At 32.6% G+C, this 23992-nt stretch overlaps 1 protein-coding gene across 1 annotated transcript in view; it reads left to right on the top strand.

Annotated features, from left to right (window-relative positions):
- The first annotated feature begins 1809 nt into the window (after window positions 1-1809).
- LOC110023421 overlaps window positions 1810-23992 on the top strand; it is a 24441-nt gene continuing 2258 nt past the window's right edge. The window contains exons 1-2 of the mRNA XM_020722837.1: window positions 1810-1897; window positions 22655-23992. Coding sequence (XP_020578496.1) covers window positions 22726-23992 — 1267 coding nt within the window. The 5' untranslated portion in view covers window positions 1810-1897; window positions 22655-22725. The remainder of the gene's footprint in view (window positions 1898-22654) is intronic.

Raw genomic sequence — 23992 nt, forward strand, 5'->3', positions numbered from 1 at the left:
CCATCCCATAAATATTACAATCATCAACAGCAAGTTAAAACATTTACTATTGTCAGCAAGTCATGCCTCCCATCACTACCAAGCTTGGCATCAGCCATCTCTACTAATGCTGATTGCCATCTTTTTGCTCTTTAGTCTCTCATCCTATATTGAATACCATTGAGCAGATCATTAATATATACTCTTTTGATGATATTTCACAACTTCAAGATTTTCATTTTCATCATATAAGATCTTTTACATAGTTGGTGTCTATTACATCATATCAATTTTATTTGTTAGTGTAAAGATGACCATTATTTATAGTTTATAAATAATACAAATAACATTTTTTTAATTGAGCCAAATTCTATAATTTCTCTTTTTTTTTGAATTTTTACATAAAAAACCTCATTTTTTATCCAGCACTGTCGATTTATTCATTTTTATTTGTGTGAAATCTTGGCAGTGTTAATATCACACTCTTTACACTTGTGAATGTTTCATTACTTATACTAATTATTCCAAAATTATTCTAATTTTAAAATAATATGCTAACCACATAAAATAAGTTGAATGATTGAATATTAAATTATCATAAAATCCTTACAATTATAATAAATTGAAAAATAAATTAAGATATTTCTGATAAATTTAAAATTTTAAAATATAAATTAATTAATGCAATAATTTAAAGTAATCTGAATCCCGCATCTCCCCACTCATGCATAAATCAAATATAACCCGGATAAGATAGGGTCAGACATTTTATTTTCAACACATTTTCCTTCTCATGCACGGAAAAAAATTGTGTGCGATGGACGTACGCAACGCTGCGTACGATATTGAGGTTATATCGAGGGTTGTAACCTCCCTGTAACCTTTTGTAACATACTTGTAACCTACTAATAAATTCTTAATATATGATAACATAAGCACGAAACTTATTTTAGGTTACAGGTATGTTACAGAAGGTTACAGAGAGGATACAAAGGGGTATACCGCAGATATTTATACATTGAATGTAACCCTCTTATACCCTCGGTATAACCTCAATATCGTACGCAGCGCTTCTTATACCCTCGGTATAACCCCAATATCGTACGCAGCGCTGCGTACGTCTATCGCATGCAACACAAATTTTTTTCCCTCATGCACCCCTTGCATTCCTATCACGTGAGAGAGAGTCTCATGACAAAAAATATGTGAGATTATCAATCCCCTATTTATAGGAAGATTTAGGGTGTCTTTGTAGCAGCTTGTGCATTTCACAAGAAGCAGCTTATCCTCGACCGCAGGGTTTGACCCGCACGGTCTGAGTTTAGTGTAAAAATAAAACAGTGTTTTCGAATAAATGAGCAAAACACACAAACCAAACAGTATCGCAACACTTTCAATAACGTCACCGCACTTATAAGCTACCCCAAACGGGTCCTTACATGCATAACACACGCTTCTTATTCATTTACATATCAAATAACTGAATTTTAATTTTTAAATACATGCATAAAAAATTATATTTCACTCCTTAAAAATTTAAAAATTAATATCTTTTACGTGATATAAAAGATTTGAGTGCGATAAATATAAGAAATGGGAGAAGCTCACCTAGTAAAATTCAGTTGTTAGTTATGTAAATACAAAAGAATTGGGTGGGTATGTAGGTAAATGCCCCATAATTATAATAACTTACAATTCTTACTTTTGCTTGACCTTCCAGCCATCATATATATAAATTACGATTAAAAAATTAAATAATAATAATAATTAATTTTCCGTGCATATAAATCACCAGCAGGAGCCGACATCTTCGAAATTCCGCTCCATTTTTGCTGAGAGCGAGCTGGGGAAGGAGAGGTGAGGACGAACGGAATCGTTCCCTTTGTGTACTAAAGGAGGGATAGAATAAGGTTTACAAGTGAGTTTTCCTCTTTTATGATGGATCATATGAAGTCAATCAGTTTTTCTCTGGAACAATGAGTCGACTTTTTGATTCTGCTATCTTGAAGCTTTCCTCTCCCCCGTTTGTTTTCCTCTTTTAAAATAGATACAGCAGTCCGGTGCTTGGAGTCAGAGGCCCTGCGATTTCCTCTGTAGATGGCTTATCTTTGCTAATTGTTCTTTAATGCATTGCTTGGATCTGAAAGTTTTAGTTTATAGCTGTTGGATTCTTCCTGTTAAACCTAAATCCACGGGTTGGGTGAGTGGTCTCGGATCCGGAGCTTCGGAGAGGGATTTTCGTTAGAAGGTTTAGTGACAACATTTTCGCAATGTGATATGTTGGTAAATTAGTCATTGGTGCTATTTTGGTTTACGGAAGTTGATTAGATGAGTGCAGTACATACCTTTGGAAGTTCCTATCAACTTCTAGTTTCTGCTTGAGGCTATTTCCTACTTTTTATTTATCACTTTGTCTCTTTTGTTGATGGTAAAACTTTTGTTTGTTGGAGTACGGGGTGTGAATGGGGCCATAGGTACTGTTTTATAAGATTGATGTCAAAGTATTTGTTTTTTTCCGGCTCTGCAATGATTTACTTGCTGTAATTTTATGACCTATTCTTTCTCTGTATTTTGTTGGAAAATATCGCTTTTTTTGTCTGCGGTTCGTTGGAGAATGCCTTGGCTTTTGGTAAGATGCTTAGGCAACAATCTTGAAGTGTCTCTCTTCATTTCCAGAAGGATTTTTGGGTTGTTTTTACTGTTTCACACTCTTCCCTTAGGGGTTATTTGGCTGCATATAGATGGAAACTTATTTAATTCGGAAGTGAGGATTTTGTTTTTACTCATTTTGAGTGTGATTTTGAACTATTTCATTTTGAGTGAGTTTTGAAGAGTTTGGAAATCAACGCTAATATCTAATTAAATCCAACTAAATGATCGATTTAAAAAATCGCATTGTTTTAGAAAAAATGATTTTTTAATTAGCAGCAAAATGAGCCCTTGTGGTTCTAATATTACTTTTATTTGGCTCAGGCAAAAGTACATTTTCTTAAACCGTTGAAGTAATCTTAGACTATAGATTATTTTTCATCCTGCAAGAACTCTTTGATTGATCTTCTATTTCTCACTTTTGAAGGTGTAAATCACTGCTCATGTCTTCTAAAAAATGTTTTCTCAATTTTTGAATGGTTATATATGCTTTCTTTGCTTAATTCATTCTTTTAACAAAATGCATAAGATATTCTTTTTCCTATTATTTCTAGGTTTTGGTCATATTATTTGTCCTTGTCTCAAATTGATGGTGGCCTTCTTCATTCCTAAGGCACATGTCAAAAAAAAAAAAAAATCTCAAATCAAAAGAGAAACCATGTACTAAATTCTTGATATAATAGTCATTGTGTGCTAGAAATTTCACGGTGATAGAAATTGAAAGTAATGTCATAGCCAACGTGAAGATCCTACATGTACATATAGATAAAGGGAGATATAGTTACAAATATCCACAGAACACAAATTTTTCTTTGTGGAAATGTGGAGATAGAAAATTTGTGGGGCATATATCCCAGCTTGAATCAACACTAGTTGTTAGGAGATGAAAGAAAAAGAGAAAAAAAAGAAATAGAATCACAAAATCTCACCCATAAAAGATAACACTAGAAGATTTATGTGGTTCTACATTTTACATATGTTGACAACCACATTAGGATCTCGTTATATTTCTCTCTTATAAGGAACTTGGGCAAAAAATATAAATAATTGTGATGCTTCACCCTTTGATTTCCTCCTCTTTTATAGGCTAAGATGGAGGGAATAGGTTTAGAGGAGAAATAATTTTAATTAACCATTGAACTATCAAATTTAAATTTTAAGTGTGAAACTATTCAAATTTTATTGTTACCAAAATTTGACAAAATATTAAAACATGTGGAATTCAACTCCATATTTAATTGTCTTCCACTTGGAGTCAAACCCTTATTTTTTAATGCATTAAATGTTATGCCTGAATACTTATATTGTTGTGTTACTTCATGTGGATCCAACAATGCTCCTATTGTTGTGTCTTCATTATCATGAGCTATGGAGGCTAGCTGAGGTCATACACAACCTTAATTTTGAGATGGTCACTACCTTGGTTAGAATGTTTCCATGATTTTCTGTTCTATGATTCTTCTCTAATCGTAGAGTTCCATCATCAATCAATCTTTTGATATGATGATATAAGTGTTTTGGCCTTATATGAAGAATTGAATTCTTTGCTAGGTGGATAGCGCTTTGACTGTCACTAAAGAGAGTGTCATTGGCTTACTTTCCTAATTTCTTTAGAAAATTGTTTAGCTAAATCATCTCCTCACCCTCTTCTGACACTGTCACATACTCAACTTCAGTGGTGGATAGCAAGATATTTTTTTTACAGTCTAGACATCCAACTAACTACAGTTCTTCTAAAAGTAAACCCTTAACTTGATGTGCTCTTGTGACCATCTAAATCTCCTCCCAAATCTGCATCTGAATATCCCTACAAGAATAATTTGTTTCATTTAAAACAAAGGGTTTTACATGAAGTACCTTTCAAGTATCTTAAGATCCACTTCTCAATTTTTCAATGTTTCTCTTCTGGGTTAGACAGAAACTACTCATGACTCCCATTGCATGAGCTATGTTTGGTCCAATACACACCATAAAGTACATCAAACTGTCGACAGTTCTTTAAATATCATGAAATGACCATGTAAGAGAGTCTCTCTTGGCTTTGCATTTTGAGAATTGAATTGGTTTAGAACCAAAATCTCTTTGGATCTAATCCTGAGTAATCCTCATTCCAAGTATTTTTTTTGCTGCTCTCAAGTCTTTCATTTCAAACTCTTTTGATAACTTATTTTTTAATTTATTAATTCCTTTATGCTTTCTCCTGCAACTAGATTATCAATATAAAGTAACAAAATAATATAAGATTTGTCAAACCTATTGATAAAACAATAGTAGCCCATCTCACATATAGTGAACATTTTGACACGTAAAATCATAAAACTTTATGGATTGTTCTCTTACTGCTTGTTTCAACCCATACAGGCTCATTAGAAGCTTGCACACTAATTTTTTTTTCTAAACAACAATTCTTCGATTGTTTCATACGCATATATTTTTTCTCAAGATCGATATGAAGAAATACAATATTCATATATAGTTGTTCCATATGTAAGTCTTAACTGCAACCATATTAAGACTGTCTTGATTGTAGCCTTGTATACCACTTGTCAAAACATTTTGTGTAGTCAACCTCATGTAGCTATTGAAATCTTTTAATGACCAATCTAGTCTTATATCTTTTGCTCCCATTAGTCACTTTAATCTATTAACTCATTTTATAGTATTTTTTTGTCTTTTGGTGATAGGTCTAGCGTTGAAGTTTAGTTCTTCTTTAGAGAATTATATCATCTTTAATGATTTTTTTCCACTGGATCGTTTTTTGTCTTTTGGTGATAGTTCTAGCGTTGAAGTTTAGTTCTTCTTTAGAGAATTTATATCATCTTTAATGATTTTTTTCCACTGGATCGAATCTCCAATATGCAATGCTTCCAAGTAGTTTTCTAGTTCTCCATTATCCGTGAATAGTAAATAATATAAAGATAGAGAATATCTTTGTGCGGGTATAGGTTGTCTGATAGATATATTTTTTGGTGGAATAATTGCCTCTTGGGTCCTTTATGAAGGAGCTTCTATACTATGCTAGGATTTTCTGCAATTGAATCATTAAAGATGACTGCTATGCTTCTAATTAGTGTTCTTGTTCTCCATTATTCGTGAATAGTAAATAATATAAAGATGGAGAATAACTTTGTGTGAGTTTAGCTTGTCTGATAAACGTTCGTTGTGTTGGAGTAATTGACTCTAGGGTCCCTTATGAAGGAGCTTTTGTATTAATGCTAGGATTTTTTTTATAATTGGATCATTAAAGATGATTTCTTTGTCTTTTTCTTCATGCTCTTTAATTATTTCTAGTGTATTCCTAAATAGCCTTTGTTCATCGAATGTCAAATCTTTAGCTCTTATGTTTTTTTCTTTTTGTTTTTTTTTTATTTTGATCATCCCAAAATTCATAACCAAAATAATTTAAGACAATCAATGATATAACACTTCTTTTCTTTTGCATCATATTTATTCCTTGATTCAAAATTAATATGCACATAAGAAACACAACTGAAAATTTTTAGGTGTGTAAGTTTTATCTCATTTCTACTCCTTTTTTTTTTACAGATTTTAAAATCAAAGGGATTTGTTTTGATTGTATATGCCAAAATATTTTGGTCAAGCCAGAGTGCAATCTCATGCTCATTTAGGGTTTTATTCATTCTTTTAGCGATGTCATTTTATTTTTGGAGTTCTTGAAACAATCTTCAACATGCAAATTCCATGTTATGAACAGTTAGTAGTTACTATCATACTCAACTGCATTATCGGACTTCAAACGCTTGACTTTCAGTTCTATTTGAGCCTCCACTTCTACCTTTCACTTATTGAAGTTATCAAACACATCCAATTTATTTTTAAAAAAATAAACACATTTCTTGTCAAGCCGTAAAAAAATGTGACGTAGTGAAATTAGACATCAAGGGATTGAATCGAAGCTGATCCTCATACATCAAAGTGCACCAATTCAAAATTTTAAAATTTAGTTCTTGAAGTTTTTAGAAAGCTGTCATTCCTCTGTTTGCTAAGAGCACAATTCTCGCACAACTTTAAATTTACCAACTTTAGACATGGGAAAGTCTTTGATGTCATAGTTCTGAGTTCCCATTAATAATAACTGCCACTAGGTCTTTATCTTTTGAGGTCTTATACAATGATCCCACATTTTTCCTTTGGCCACAACCAATGTATTTTTCAATATCTTCCAAAATTCACGACCAAACACTACAGTGTATCCATAACTATCGATCTGGCTCATTGATATCAAGCTTTTTTAGGCTTAAGGCATGTATTATCTTTTGTAAGACCCACTTTCTTTCATTTTTAGTTCAAATATGAACTTCTACCTTCCCGATGATATTCAAAGAGTCATCATCCGTACAATAGACATTGTCAAAATTTTTTGCAATATAATTATATAATAACTCACAACAAGGGACAACATCGATCAACACACCTGAGCCATGTATCCAAGGCCCAAAATCATTCTCGATTTAGTAGACTAGCTCCTCAGAGACTTCTTTAGTTACTGTATTTGTCAATTCATCTTCTTGCTATTTTTTTCTTCTTTGATTCCTTGCATTGACCGAAGAAATATCTCTTCTTCTAACCGTTTCAACAAATAAAATCCTTGAGACTCTTGAACTTACTTTTGGACTTCAACCTTTGTTGATTTTTTCTTTTATCATGACATCTCTCTTTACTCTCGTTGCTTAAAATAGAGCACATTGAACATTCTTTAGATTATCTCCTGTGAATGTCTTCACCGAGAATTAGGACTTGAATATCATTCAACTTCAATTTAGCTACCAGATGAACTACTCACTATAGTCATTGTTGCAGACCAATTATCCTGCGAGAATTACAATAATAGTAGTGTCTTGATCTCATTATCAATTATGATGTCTATGAAACTCAATTGAATTCTTTGATATGATCTGCAACTGACACACTTTCTCTCATTTTTAAAATAAATAAGCGATACATTAAAAAATATCTTATTCAATGCTAATAGCTTCTTGTACATGTTGGATAGAGTTTTCATCAAATCGGTCGTTGTCTTCTCCTTAATAATATTGAAAACAACATTTCTTGCCAACGTTAAGTGAATCACACTTTGTGTTTGTCGATCTAGTAACTCTCACTTAGCTTGGCTCATTTTTTTAGCTTCTGACCAAGAAGAACGTTCGTGCAGCTTCTTCTTATCGTACAAATAGTCCTTTATTTGCATATTTCAGAAATTGAAATCATGGCTATCAAACTTATCAATTCAAACTTCACCTTTTTATAGGCTAAGGGGGGAGGGGATATGTTTAGAGGAGAAATAATTTTAATAATTATATAATTATTAAATTTAAGTGTGAAACCATTTAAATTTGCTGGCTAATAAACTTTAGCAAAAATAAATACATGTATAATTTGACTTCACATTTAACAATAAACAATGTTTTTATTTTTTGTCAAAATTTATTAGCTATCAAATTTAAATGGTTTCACACTTAAAGTTAAAATTTAATAGATAGTCAATTAAAATTATTTCTCCTCTAAACCTACTCCCTCTATCTTAGGCTATAAAAAGAGAGGAAATAAATGAGTGGTTCATCCCAACTATTATATTTTTTTCCTAAGCTTTTTGTAAGGGAGAAATGTAGTGAGATCCTAATGCGATCATGGACATAGGAAAAACACTGAACCGCATAGATCTTCTTGTGTGTTTTTTTTGTGTTTGAAATTCTATAATTCTATTTCTCTCCCTTTATTTTTCCTTTTTTTTTCTAGCTCTTAACAAATGATATCAGAGTCATATTTTGCTAAAAGCGAAAAAAATGACTGAAAAGGTGAAGTTTTGATAAGTTTGATGTCAAGATTTCAGCTTTTGGAAGATGCATATAAATGATTATTTGTACCAGAAAAAACTGTATGAATCTTTTCTAGGTCAAAAGCTAGAAAAGATAAGCCAAGAAGAGTTGGAGTTGACAGATCACCAGATACTAAGTGTGATTCACTCAATATTGGTCAGAAATATTGTTTTCAACATTATTAAGGATAAGAAGATGACCAATCTAATGGATGCTCTATCCAACATGTATGGGAAGCCACCAATATCAAATATGATATTTTTAATATGTCGTTTATTTAAATTAAGGATGTGAGAATGTGTATTAGTTCAGATAATATCAACAAATTCAATGTGATCACAACTCAATTGAGTTTCGTAGACGTCACATTTAATGATGAGGTCAAGGCACATCTTGTTTTCATTATTGCCGGAGAGTTGGTTTGCAATATTGACTGTTGTGAGTAGTTCATCGGGTGGCATCAAATTAAAGCTGAATGATGTCCGAACATGATTCTCAATGAGGACATTTGCAGAGATAATCTGGTGAATGTTTCATCTCGGGCTCTACTTTAAACATCAAAAGTGGAGGAAGAGGCCAAAGCAGAAGAAAAAATCAACAAATGTTAAAGTTCAAGAGTAAGTCCAAGAACCGCAAGGATCTTATTTGCTGTAACTGTCAATGCAATATACCAAAGGGTAAAAATAACAAGAAGATTAATCAATAAATACAGTAATTGAAGAATACTTTAAGGAGCTAGTCTACTGCATCGATTGTGATATTGTCTTGGATCTTTGACTCAGGCTTGTTTTATTTTACCCCTTGTCATGAGTTATTATATAATTATATTGCAACAAATGTTGACAAAGTCTATTGTGGGAATGATGAGCCGTTGAAGATCATCAAGAAGGAAAAAATCCAGCTTAGAAGTATAAATTAAACAAATCAGTCTTATAGGAGGTAATACATATCCAAAATCATGACAAAACTTGATATCAATGAGCCAGATTGATGGTTGTGGATATACGATGGTGTTTGGTGGTGGATCTTTAAAGGTATCCAAAGGATCGTTGGTCATGGCCGGACGCAAAAAAAGTTGAGAACATTGTAAAGGGACCTCAGCAGATAAAGACTCAGTGGTTGTTGTTAATGGGATTTCATAATTATGACATCAAAGACTTGGTCACATGAGCGAGAAGAGAATCAAATTGATTTTAAAGTTGATAAACTCGGAGCTATGAAATAATTGTATTTTTGGCAAGTAGAGGAATGTCGGTTTTCTGCAATATTAAAAAAATTATAAATCTGTAAAGTTTGAATTAGCGCACTCCGATGTTTGGGACCATCTCTAATTTAATCCCTTGGTGGCTTATTGTACTACGCCACATTTATTGACAACTTAATAGGAAGGGTATGGTTTTATTTTTTTGAAAAATAGATCTCATGTGTCTGCTACCTTTAAGAAATTGAAGACAAAAGTGGAGGCTCAAACGAGATTGAAAGTGTTGAAGTCAGGTAATAGTGACAAGTACCATAGTAATGAATTTAAAACTTATTGCTCAAAACATAGAGTTCATATGCTGAAGACTTTTCTAGGAACACTAGAATCAAATGACATCGTTAAAAGAATGAATAGAACCTTAAATGAGAATGGGAGTATGAGATTGCACTCTAGTTTACCCATGATATTTCAAACGGATGCATCAACTTATTTAATTTATAGAGGTCAGTCTTTCCTTTTGGGTTTTAAAATCTCTAAAGAAAAGTGAAGAGGAAATGAGATACGACTATCGCTCCTAAAATTTTTCAGTTGCATTTCATATGTGCTTATTAATTCCGAATCAAGATATAAGTTTGACTCAGATTATTTTGGGCAAATTCTATTTAATAATACATTAAAAATAATTAAAAAACATAAGGAATAACACGAAGAAGTCATCTTTGATGATTCAATCTCAAAAAATCCTAGCATTGATTCAAAAGCTCTTTCATTAGGGACCCTAGAGCTAATTACTTCACTACTGAGAAGGTATACCAGACAACCTTAACTCACACAAGGATATTCTTCATCTTTATATTATTTATTATTGACATATAATGGAGAGTCAAAACACTACTTGGAAGCATTACAGATTGAAGATTCAATCTAGTGGAGGAATGCTATGAAAGAGTAGATGAAATTTTTAGAAAAGAACAAAACTTCGATGCTAGAATTATCACGAAAAAACAAAAAATATTAATATGTGGGTGTATAGAGTAAAGGAGGAGTCTGATGGGAGTAAAATATATAAAACTACATTGATGGTTAAATGATCTCAACAGATACGTAGGGTTAACTACAAAGGTGTTTTTACCAATGATAAAGATGACTAACATCCGGATGGTCTCAAGTATTGTTTAGGCTGAATACTTACATCAAGATCAGCTATATGTGAAGATTGCATTTCTTCATGGACATGTTGAGAAAGAGATCTATAGGGAACAACATGAAGGATTTGTTATGGGCTAAAAGAAACACCAAGATAATGATACAAAAAGGTTTGAAGATTTTGTGTAAAAATGAGTTCATTAGATGTGAGATGGATTACTCTTGCAACATCAAGATGTTTGACAAATCTTACATTCTTTTGTTATTCTATTTTAATGATATGTTAGTTGCAGGAGCAAACATTATAGAGATCATAAATTAAAAAAATAGCTATCAAAAGAGTTTGAAATGATGGACTTGGGAATAACAAAACAAATACTTGGTATGAGGATTACTTAGGATAGATCCAAAGGGATTTTGGGGTTGTCTCAAGTAAATTACACATGAAAGTTTCTAAATTGATTCTATGCTCATAATGCAAAGCCAAGAGTCTCTCTTGGATGGTCATTTCAGGCTATCTAAATAGCAGTCGCCAAAGTTTGATGAAGAACAAATGCACATGGACAAGGTTCCATACACGTCTGCAATCGACAGTAAGGTTGTGAGAATCAGACCAGACATTGAATCGGTAAAGAAAAATATTCAAGGTTCAAATGTTGAATTGGGATTGAATCGGATAACGTAGTAAATTATGAAATTATTTAAATATGACATAAATAATGTAATAATAATACAACATATGTAGTTAAAAAAATTCGTTATGAAATATAAAATAAACACCATAATATTTAAATAGCTAACCTTTTTTTTTTGTAAAATTCTTGATTGTTTAAAATATTTTATTTTCTTCTTTGAAGAAAGTGGTTTCCTACCAAAAAAAAATGATAAGAAAAATTAGTAGCACCCATATATGATATGTAAATAATACTTAATATTAATCTCAAATATATAGGCTATAACAATTTATAATAGACATAATTTAATAAAAAAGTGTGAAAATGTAAGACATCATGATTAATCAAACATGATACGGCATTAATTGTTGAATGTAATGCTCAAAAGTCAAAATTTAAAACTCATAAGCTGTCTTTCCAAAACATAAAATATCAAATATGAAATAAGTACAAAATTTGTCCCTAAAACTTGAAAGTTGTCTTCTCAAAACTTAAAATTAAAATTCATTCACAATTATTTCATATTCTAAAAGTTTAATTATCATAAGCTGCAATTTCAAAATTTATATTCTTATATGTACCTAAATTTTCAACTTCAAATACATCATTTATAGTATCATCACATTCATTTGCATCTGCACATAGAATTTAACTAATAAGGTGTCATTTTGATGATCAATTTAAATTTTTTTAAATGCTTACTGGTTGGTTGTTTATTTAGTTCTTCACAAATGGGAATAACTTCACCTCTATAAATTTCATTCTCCAAATCATCATAATCAAGCTCAGAAGAATGTTCATCATCAATTGTCCAAAAGTCAGCTGTCACAATACTTATATAATCCAATGGATCGGAACTTTCTTTTAGCTTGGAACCTATAAAATAATGAATATATTTAATTTTATGATTATCATTATAGCTAAAAATATAATAGTATAAAAACTTAAATTTAAAATAACATTCAAATTCCTCAAATTAAGCTTTAATTTAGCATACACTAAATCATTTAATCTTTGGTGTTTCAGATGATTTCTTCTCTTTGTATGAATTTGTTCAAAAGTACTCTAATTTCTTTTGCATTTAGATGATGATGGAGTTTGACTAAGAATTCAAATAACCAATCTTTGCAAATTTGGAGCACTAGATCCGAGCATTCTCAATCATTCATCTACAAATCAACAAAAATTGATTAATGAAGGTGATATATATGCATTTGTTTGGACATCGTTAAACTCTCCAAAACTTTTTAATTCATCTCGATAAAATTTGCTTTCATTCATGACAAATTTGGACTTACTGCATATATTTTTATTACCAATGAGTCCAAGTAATTTTTGCAAAACATCAAGCTTTTGGAAAAAATTTTCTCGATCATATTGAAAATGTGGATTGATAAAATAAACAACAGAGTGAATACCTTAAAGAACTTGTTCATCACGTCTTCTTTTAATAATGCTAGAATTTGTCTTATACAACCTCTTTATATTTCTGAACATGTCTTTAAATTGTTTTGCTTACCCTGTACATGCTATCCTAAACATATCATATGAATCAACAACTCTTAGCAATCTTATTAATGATCTTGTTAATTTTGGCATAATCAAACAGTCATTCCATTATCTGTTATCTTAAAAGATAGAAACTGCTTCTTGCCAATTTTGAGTCATTATATTACTTGTTACAAGTGCCTGTAAATCATGCTTATAGTTACACATGCTTTTCACTGTAATAAAAGTAATAGCACTGGGATGCATTATTTTTGTCCATCTTTGTCTTTTCTTAAACAAGATGATACAAAAATGTGATTGGAAAAAAATATTGTAATCTTTGATGTTTTTTGGCAAGCTTTGTTCGTCTGAGATATGCTACCTATATCCTTCAAAATTAAATTCAAATAATGCACATCACAAGAAGAGCAATAAATATTATCATATTTCTCATGCAACAACTCCTTCATTTATATTTATTTTATTGCATTATCAGTCACTAGTTGAACAAGATTCTCTTGATCAATCCACTCAATGACTTCGACAAATAAGAAGCAAAGAGTATAGCATCTTTCTTGATGTCAGAAGCATCAACAGATCTCAAAAAGTTACTCCACGTGGACAGCAAACTAAAAAGTTTATCAATTTTCTACTCCTAGTAGTTGTCCACTCATCAGCCATCAAAATGCATCGTGTTTCTTTCCAACTACATTTATAAGGCTCGACAAGAAGCTTACATTCTTCTTTGCAATCTTTGCAAATAACTCTCATTCTATGATAAGAAGATAGCTGATATCTAGGATCAATTGCAACTATTGCATCAATTGCTTTCTGAGCATAAATAGAATTCAAAGAATTAAAAGGAATGCAACTATCAAAAAAGCATCTTGCAATTACCAATTCAATTTTCTTATGTAGAAACTCTTTGGATGCTTAAACACTTCTTGAAGACGGTTGTGATCCAGGCTTATAACTGGGAGCAAAATGATTATCATATTCATGTATTTTCTTCTTTCCTTTATCAATGCATTTGGATGAAGAACATCTCTCTTCTTTATTGACACAGATTTATTTCCCCATATGGGTGTACATTTTCTGTCCTCTCGAGCCTCTTTTTTTTTTTGAGATATGCTTTTCAAATGTTCTTTCGTCCTCTCGAGCCTCTTTTTTTTTTGAGATATGCTTTTCAAATGTTCTTTCATTGGTGATGAACATCTTGTGAAATTTTCAATCACTATTTTGCTTTTTACTTCAGCTAAATGTTTCATTTTATTTATGACATCATCTTGATATATAATCCTACAGTGCAAGTACCTGACTTCTTTCCATCTGAACTTATACATTCTGTGAAATAATTCCACGTTGGATCCATTTTCTCACAAACGCAATGAGAAGAAATGATAGGTTAACTTTCAGATGAATCCATTCTATATATGTTATATAAATGAATCAAATAATTAATCTTTAAATATATAACTGAAACAGAGTACAAAAAACATTTATTAACTCTAAGTCTCTAGCTAGTTATTTACAAAATAGCTAATTCTAACTCATAATATACATAGTATATGTCCCTAAAATATATTAAGAAAAATACATAACCCAAAAGAATAAGCTATTATCAATAATGTCGGCTTGAAGCATCTCCATAAATTTCAACAGCAAATAGAATGACTAAAGTCATGTTCTTAACCATCCCATTTGAACTTTCATCTTTGTACCTTAAACGGCTACTTAGGGTTTTCTTTCTATCCTTATAATGTCACATCCAAATGACAAGACCAAATTTTTATTGCTTCATTGACCATCATCCTGTGATCTACATCTAAGTGATAGATTGCCACAAGGGATTTAATGTTTAAGCAATTAATGATGTATACCTTAAAAAGCTGGTAAACCATGCCGACTAGGGAACCTCTTACATGTTCTTAAGTCCTAATTAACATTTCCAGTTATGTCTCATCTATAACTCCACTCAGTCATTTTAAATCATCATCCCTTAACTGGATCCTATAGAGCTTCAATAACTTGGAATAAAAACTTATACGATCATAAATCTTCGTATCATCATGAAAAGCACATAAAAAATCAGCTGATTTAAGCCAAAATAAAAATGAAATAATTTCCTTTTCTTATAAATGCCCAATAACTCATGGTAGAAGTGATAAAGTTTAAATATTCCATAACTAGATCAAGGCTAAAGTCATCTAATGTAAACTGATAATTTGATCTGATAAAGTGAAGATTTTCCATTAAGGATTTGATAATGATCATTTGAGCTGTACATAATGATTCCTAAGGTTTTCCACAAAACTAAACAATGCATCTCTAATAAGGCATATAATTCAAGGTGAAAGAAAATTAAATAATGGAGTGCTTAATATGTTGTAAAAAAAAGAGTATAGGTGTTAGATATGTAAATAAATAGAAATTGGATGGCATGTATGTAAAGACTACACTAATTTTGATTTGGAGATTTATTGTAAAGCTCATCACTAAACTTATGGAAGAGATGAAACAGAACTGAATTTTATTTTTTTTTTTGTTAGAAGCTCTATGGATCAACAAATGAAATTGGGAAATTTAAACTTGCTTCAATGAGAAGCATGTGCAAAACTTTCGTAAGAATTGAATCTGAATTTGTGCTGTGATCACACTTAAGGAATAAAACGTAGCATGGGAGAGAGAAATAGAGAGATAGAGAGAGAGAAAAAGAGTGTATTAATGAGCAATGGCGAACAATAACTTATAACGAGTACCTTGACCTTTCGCGACTTGTTTGGCTAAGATTGTGTAACCCCTTATTTGGAGAATGGTTTCTTATTTATAGACAGAGGAGGTGTGGTTCACAAAATTATATAGATACCCTACTATAGTAGGGACTGTACACGGTATTATGGAGTGGGACCTAGGGACCTTTTGAGGCCTTGTCTCGGTGAGCTAGATGATTGGGATGAGACGACCGACCTTATCAGCCAATTGTTCAAGTGGGGCCATCCGGTCTGCTAACAATACAAGTATAGTCAGTCGACCACATCATAAAGACATATTGCTGATTCATATGTCAGAGAAATTGTCTGGTGGGAGTGCACATCGTCGGTCAACTCAAGTTTTGAGACATCCTTGGCGGCTTCAGCTGTCGGTTGGTTTATATCTCAGGTGCCCTCCTGTTGCCCGAGTCACTCGCCTTGGGTTGATATCTAGCTGCTCGAGTCCCGCGTGAGCTGCTATACCGATAGGTCCCATCTTGCCACATCATATCTTTTGAGTTCATTGGATTCTTTTGAGATTCGTGCTGACATGTTTTGCGTTTACAATAAGATATTTTGTTGAACTGATATTCGATAAGGTTATTGTTGAAGCATTTTAAGTTGGAAACTTGGGATCAATTCATTTTGTTGATTTTTGTTATGTAATGTCATGTTATTGGAATATATTAATCCTTTATTTTACCGACGTCTTTAAATATTAAATAGTAGATAAATTTAATATTTCAGTTTGAATACATTTTGATGTGAAGCCATTCGAATAGTTAACCAAATATATAACATTTGACAAATAACTAGCTTTCTAATGACACTGAACGTTTTCGTTCAATTCTTTCCTTATCTTTATAATGCATTAATTCTATTATAATTTATAAATATTCTTTATGTTTCAAAAGGAACTTTCAATATAATTGCTCTTATGAATGGGATAATTTCAGGAGGTGGATCATACCTATTGTTAAAGGACCCACACATGCCTTTATGATCGTAGAGCAGTTAAATTTTTTTCTTTGTTTGATAGTTGTTACTTAAATTTTAGAACAGCGATGAAAAGACCTTATTTTCCTACTTTCAATGTCAGATGTCATTTATATCTTCATATTCAACCTTGAAGCTCCCATTATGCCCTTCAACAAATATTTTCATATTTGATCTAAAACCAAAAAACTAAAAAGTGCAAACTTGAAATGAGCCACATAAAAAAAAAATTATACAATAGCTGAAAGAAAAAAATAGAAAGCCGGAATACCTGCACTGGAAAACTATATAAATTAGGCTATTGGAGAACCATGAAAGGTCAAAGGCATGAACGACAAAGGGTTTCGGCTTTTCGATCATAATTTTTAGCATTTTAGGTCATTGTATTAAACTATTAGTATTACTTTTTCTACACGATTTCAGATTTCCTCGGTCGTCGGATGAATCATATGGTAAAATATTCATGCGCGGGTCGGTTTTTTCATTGGACCCAATTCGTGCGATTTCTGGTAGAATCGTGATTTTCAGGCGATCATGAACGGTTTGGCGTGGAAGTGAATCTTCATCACATCTGGAACAGATCAGTGATCGGTTTCGGATTGAATCAGTCGGTTTGATCCGGTTTTCAAAACTATGGTTGGCAGTTTGATGTACTTTATGGTGTGTACTAGACTAAGACATAACTTGTGGAGTGGGGGTTGTGAGTAAGTTTATTTCTAACCCAGGAGAGAAACATTGAATAGTTGTGAACTGGATCTTAAGATACTTAAATTGCACTTCAACTACAACCCTATGATTTAAAAGAAACAAACTGATATTGCAGGGCTCTTCAGATGCAAATTTGGGAGAAGATTTAGATGGTCTTAAGAACACATCAGGTTATATGTTCATGCTGGGAGGAACTATAGTTTGTTGGAAGTTTAGAATGCAGAAGAGTGTCTCCCTATCCACCAGTAAAGCTGAGTATATGATAGTGTCAGACGCGGGAATTAGGAAAGTAAGTTGATGACACTCTCTTTGGTGACATTTAGAGCGCCATCCAACTAGCAAAGAATCTATTTTTTCATATTAGGATAAAAAACATACAACTACAAGATTATCATATTAGAGGGCTGATTGATGATGGCACTCTATGGTTAGAGAAGATTCATGGAAAAAGAAATTCCGCAGACATGCTAATCAAGATAGTGACCATTTCAACACTGAGGTTATATATGACCTCCATCGGCCTCCATAAATCATGATAATGGAGGTGTCTCACTAGGAGCATTGGCGGATTCACATGGAGGAGCACAATAATAGAAATGCTCAAGCATGACATTTAATGTATTTTAAAAATGAAAGTTTGACTCCAAGTAGGAGATTATTGAATGTGGAGTTAAATTCCACATGCTTTTCTTTTTTGTCAAAGTTTCGCAGCCACCAAATTGAATGATTTCACACTTAAAGTTCAGATTTGATGTTTAGATTGTAAATTAATATTATTTATCCTCTAAACCTATTCCATCCACCTTAGCATGTAAAATTGGAGAAACTAATGGGCAAAACATCCCAACTATTTGTATTTTTTTTAAGCTCCTCATAAGAGAGATATAGTGAGATCTTAGTGCTGCTATGGATGTAGGCAAAATGCCAAACCACATAAATCTTCCCATGTTTTCTTTCTGTGTGTGAGATTTTATGTTTTTATTTCTTTTTTTTTCCCATCTCTTAAAATGAAGGTTATGTCATAGCTTTGTTTTTATTTCTTTTTCTCTTTTTCTTTCCCATCTCTTAAAATGAAGGTTATGTCATAGCTAGTGTGAAAATTCTACATGTACATATGGATAAAGAAGGATATAGTTAAAAATATCCACAAGAAAAATTTTTTATTTGAAAATGTGGAGATAAAAAAATTAATGGCATATCCCAATTTGGATCGATCCACTTGTCATGGTTTGAAATTACAAAGATCCACCAATCTTTGTAGCAAAGGATGATGTGAATAAAATATAAATCTCAATTAGAGTTGATCATATGAGGTAGCTATAAAGGTGGTGATATTGTTGTTAGATGATATACCAATGTTGAATGATGATTTTGATGAAATTTGTTGCTTGGCGTATGACATAAGGCATCATTGTTTGTATGGAAACTAAGACAATATTTGTCGTTAGATCTATTTTTGTTAGTGAAGGGGAGTATTGATTGGTGTCAAGAGATTATTTGGTATATGTAAATTGGCAGACTTAAAAAAAAATGTAAATTGACAGACAACAAGAGACCACTTGACAGTTGTCGACAAAGTGAAGTTGTTAAGCTGAAAGAATTTTAAATTGGTGCTCAAAGTTGAATGTTGGTTGGCGGACATAAGGCAATGACTGCCATTAAAAGTAGGATGTTGGAAAGCATTATTCGAAAAAAGTTGGATAGGGGAAATTGATTGGTTGTTGGGTGGAGATAACATGCTTGAGAGTAAGATATTTATGTCAGACATTGATCAATGATGAACTTGGGGAATATTAGTGAAAAGATGTCAGCCGAGTCCGTGGCCAATTCAGAGGCAGAACCAATTTTATTTTTTTGGGTGGGCAAAATTACAAAATATTTAATTTTGTGAAAGTATTGGACAAAAATATATTTCGAGGGTGTGTGTGTGTGGGGGGGGGGCAAAATTATTGAATTATTTAAACTACATAAGAAAAAATTATTAAATTTTATTAATTATATAGAGAGATCTCAAATTTCAGGATGGGCAATTGGACATAACCTGATTCTGTCCTTGGTAACCATTGAAATGGTTGTCTAACAACTTTGATTCTGCCCTTGGTAACCATTGAAATGGTTGTCTAACAACTTTAAAAGCTATAAGGACTTCAAAATTCTCTATGATTTATGAGCACTCATAGTTTATTATATATGAAATAAAAAAATTGTTTATTTATAGATTTTGAGAGGGGTAGTTTGATCCTTATTTTGAATTATCTCATAACATCCTTATTTTAATCAGCAATAGAACTAGATTGTACTGGTTGAAAATGATCGAACATCCTTGTCCCTCCTAGGTTAGTTTGATTGAACCACCTGAACTACAATGGGCCATGTAGCTAATCAACGATGGTTGTTTATTAGACGACGATGGTTCTCTAGTAGACGACAATGATAATTTATCTAATGGACAATTGAAAGGAGCCATCTTGAAGCTCTTCATGCCTATGAGCATGAACTTTTTTTAAATTATAGATCTTTCTTTTTCAAATGCTGCACAATTTTAACTACAAAATAATATCTATTTATCCTATCTATGTTCTAACTTTTTTTGTGAACTTAATAGCTAAGCTTGATGGTCATAGTATAATATAAATACTTTAGGTAATAGATAATATTTGCAATGATGAAGAGCTTGCACAACAATATAAGAAAAAATTATTAAGTTTTATTACTTATATAGAAAAATCTCAAATTTCAGGATGGGCAATTGGACATAACCTAGTTCTGCTCTTGGTAACCATTTGAATTTAAGTTTATTATATGAAATAAAATAAATTGTTTATTTATAGATTTTGAGAGGGGTTAGTTCGATCCTTATTTTGAATTATCTCATAACATTCTCAGTTTTATTGGCAACAAACTTAGATCGTGGCTTGAAGCCTTCAACTGGTCGAAAATGATCGAGCATCCTCATTCCTCTTATGTTTGTTTGATTGAATCGCCTGAACTACAATGGGCCAGGTAGTTAATCAACGATGGTTATTTATCAGGCAACGATGGTTTTCTAATAGACGACGATGATAATGTATCTAATTGACGAATGAAAGGAGCCATCTTGAGGCTCTTTATGCCTATGAACACAAATTTTATTTAAGTCACCGATATTTTCTTTTTCAAATACAGCTCAATTTTAACTACAAAAGAATATCTATTTATCCTATCTGTACTCTAACTTTTTATTAGAACTTAATATCTAAGCTTGATGATCATAGTATAATATAAACGCTTTAGGTAATAGATAATATTTGCAATGATGAAGAGCTTGCACAAAATTTTAAAAGTCACTATCATAGCTTGAATGTTTTCTTTGGCTTTATTCAATTGATTACTAAAATATATGATTTATATGACTAATCTCATGGAAAAAAAGACTGTCCACAAAATAAAGGTGGATAGAGTTCAAATTGGATGGATGACTATGGTAATATTGTGAGTGAAAAGATTAATCATGCATTAATTCTTAATGCCAATGTTCCTATCGATTTTAGATCCTAGATTCAAATGTGTTATTTCATTTCACTACACATAAATAGATTAATTATTCAGCTTGAGAATAAGTGAAATATTAAATTGATAGTGAGCCCTTAGAGCATCTTTTACGTTAGTGATGTTCACATCAAGATGTCAATAGAACTATGTTGAAGTCTCACAGCATGAGGCATATTATTGGCTAGAAGAGGAACCTAAGTGTATGATTAAATGAAAGGGCTTTTTTATCATAAACACTTGAGCATTGGGGGAGTTGGTAATATTCAAATTATAACTGCTAACAAAATTTTGTGGAGGCTTCATGATATGAGACATATTCTTTTTAAGGATGAATTGGCATCAAATATTGGAAAGTGGTAGCAATTGCAAACTTAAATGTTTGTTGACCTAAAAGAGCAATACGGGATAATTATACTGTCAAGTGAGGCCATCCTAAGAACGGGAGGGCATTACATGACAAACAATATTTAAGGATCAAATAACATTATAATAGAGCAAGAATTGTGATAAAGGGTGACAAATTTATTGCTAATAGGCTTAAGATACCACAAATATTCAATTAATCCCAATGGATAATTGAAAAGGGGTGAAACGGAGAGATTCTCTCGCCAGACAACACATCAGAATCTAATTTATAAGCGGAGCTAAGTTATTCTCAAATTCGTTCAATAGATATTTGAAATATGGATGCATATTTATCAAATTTTGCTACTTAAAATTGTGCTAAATCTCAATAGATTTTGAGAATGGAATTAGATTGTTATAATATTTGTCAATCAATATCAGCTTTAAAGCTTCTCTTATTTGGTTTTTGCACCGCCAAATGCATTTACAAGGAGATGAATTCAAGTGATATGTATGGTTTTCTTGGTTCCTAAGTTGATATCATTGACAAGTGGATGAACGAACAATGAATGCCATAAAAAGTTCGGGTTCGAGTTGACTCATCAACCCAAGTTTGACCCAAGTTGTGATTATGTTAATGTTAAGCTAGTCATGCAGGTCAGGTTCAGGTTGATTGAAGGCGGTTTCGGTTTAGGTTAGACATTATGACCTATTTAATATTTGAGTAGGGTTCGAGCCGAGTCAATTTCGGACAAGACCTGAACTCGACCCGTGAACCCGATTTCACGCCCCTAAATTGAAGTTAAAGACATAGAACTGTGAAGAAATTTAGTGAGAAAAAATAAAGAGTTTGTTGTCTTCTATTCTTCTTCAATGCTAGTCGAAATCATCTCTTTATTCAGCTCTAAGAAAGGTGAACTTCACTGAACTACTTAGTTCTCTTATTTTTGGCATTTCTTCGCAGTTTATTTTTTTTCCATTCATGCTCGTATTATTGTTTTTTTGTGCACATTTTCTGTCAATACAATGATCCACGGTTCCAATACAAATTTTTCATCTTCTCGCTAACCCTAATAAAAGGGTGTTGGAAGGGTTGTTTCTACGTATTATAATGAAAGAAATTCCCTGCCCAGAAATCTTTTTTTCCAATCATTTATGATACAAGCCTCATTCTGTAGTAGCTGCCTAATTCAATTATTTCTTGTTAGCATCCATCCCACATTTTCCTAAAGATTTTGAAAGCGTAAATTTACCTAACCAACAATTTCATTAACAATTCAGTTGTTAGAGAAATGTAGAAGTCAGTGTCCAGAAAATTCTAATATAAGTTATTTTATTTTGATTTGCCAGAGGATCTCCCCTTCGTGGAACATATTGGAGTAGAAACATTTTTAAGCAGAACAGTGTATGAAGATGGATATATGGAGCTTCTGCAGGAAAGCTCCAATACTACTGCTTTGTCAACATCGCGGAACCTCTCGTCCTCCTCATCAGCATTTGTCTCTGCAATCCAGTCTCCTTTCTTCTCCCCACGTTCACCACAGGCTTCTAAACCAGAGCAAAACCTGCTAGATATTGCAGGCTCTTCTACTGGCTCTGTTATAAGCAGGGAAACTCTTGCTTCAGTTTCTGGCTTTAAACAATCAGAATTGATCTCTAACCTAAAAAATTTTGCTTCAGAAGTTTCACCTACCCCAAGTTTTTATACATCCAGTTATTTTGAAGTCCCGACAACAACTTTTAGAAGCTCAAATATTGTTTCTCCCAACAATGGCCTTTGCAGCTCATCTAATTACAGCCATGATGGAAATGGGCGAAGAGAGAAGCAAAAGAGATATGGTAGCAGCCATGGAAAACACTCCTTTTCCTGGTCACCAGCTACAATCTCTTCTGCAGGGAGGTTGAGAAACTGCGATGTTTATATAGGCTTCCATGGACGGAAACCTTCTTTGCTGAGATTTGCTAATTGGCTTCGTGCTGAGTTTGAGCTTCATGGAATCAGTTGTTTTGCTTCTGATAGAGCTCATTGCAGGAATTCTCGCAGTCGGGATACAGTTGAGAAGATAATGCATGCATCATCCTTCGGGGTTGTGATCATAACAAAAAAATGTTTTGGTAATTCTTACAGCATAGAGGAGCTGAAATATTTCTTGGATAAGAAGAGTCTCTGTCCAATATTCTTTGATTTAAGTTCCTGCGACTGTCTTGCGAGGGATATAGTTGAGAAAAGGGGGGAATTGTGGGAAAAATATGGTGGTGAGTTGTGGATGCTGTATGGTGGTTTGGAGAAAGAATGGATAGAAGCAGTTGACGGGCTTTCCAGGACGTTGGAATGGCAGCTGGAGGCATATGATGGGAACTGGAGGGCCTGTATACTACAGGCTGTTGTTCTGTTGGCTACCAGACTAGGTAGGAGAAGTGTGTTGGATAGAGTAAATAAATGGAGGGAGAAGGTGGAGAAGGAGGAGTTCCCTTTTCCTAGAAATGAAGACTTTGTTGGAAGGAATAAGGAGCTCTCTGAATTGGAGCTTATTTTGTTCGGTGATGTTTCTGGAGATGGGGAGAGGGAATATTTTGAGCTGAAAACTAGGCACAGACGGAAATCCGTGTTGGTTGGACGAACTATAAACTTCCGAGAAGACAAAAATTCAATTTGTCAGCATTCTGAGAGCAGCGGTAAAGGGAAAG

Source organism: Phalaenopsis equestris, unplaced genomic scaffold, assembly GCF_001263595.1.
Source record: "Phalaenopsis equestris unplaced genomic scaffold, ASM126359v1 Scaffold000002, whole genome shotgun sequence".
Lineage (NCBI taxonomy): Eukaryota > Viridiplantae > Streptophyta > Magnoliopsida > Asparagales > Orchidaceae > Phalaenopsis > Phalaenopsis equestris.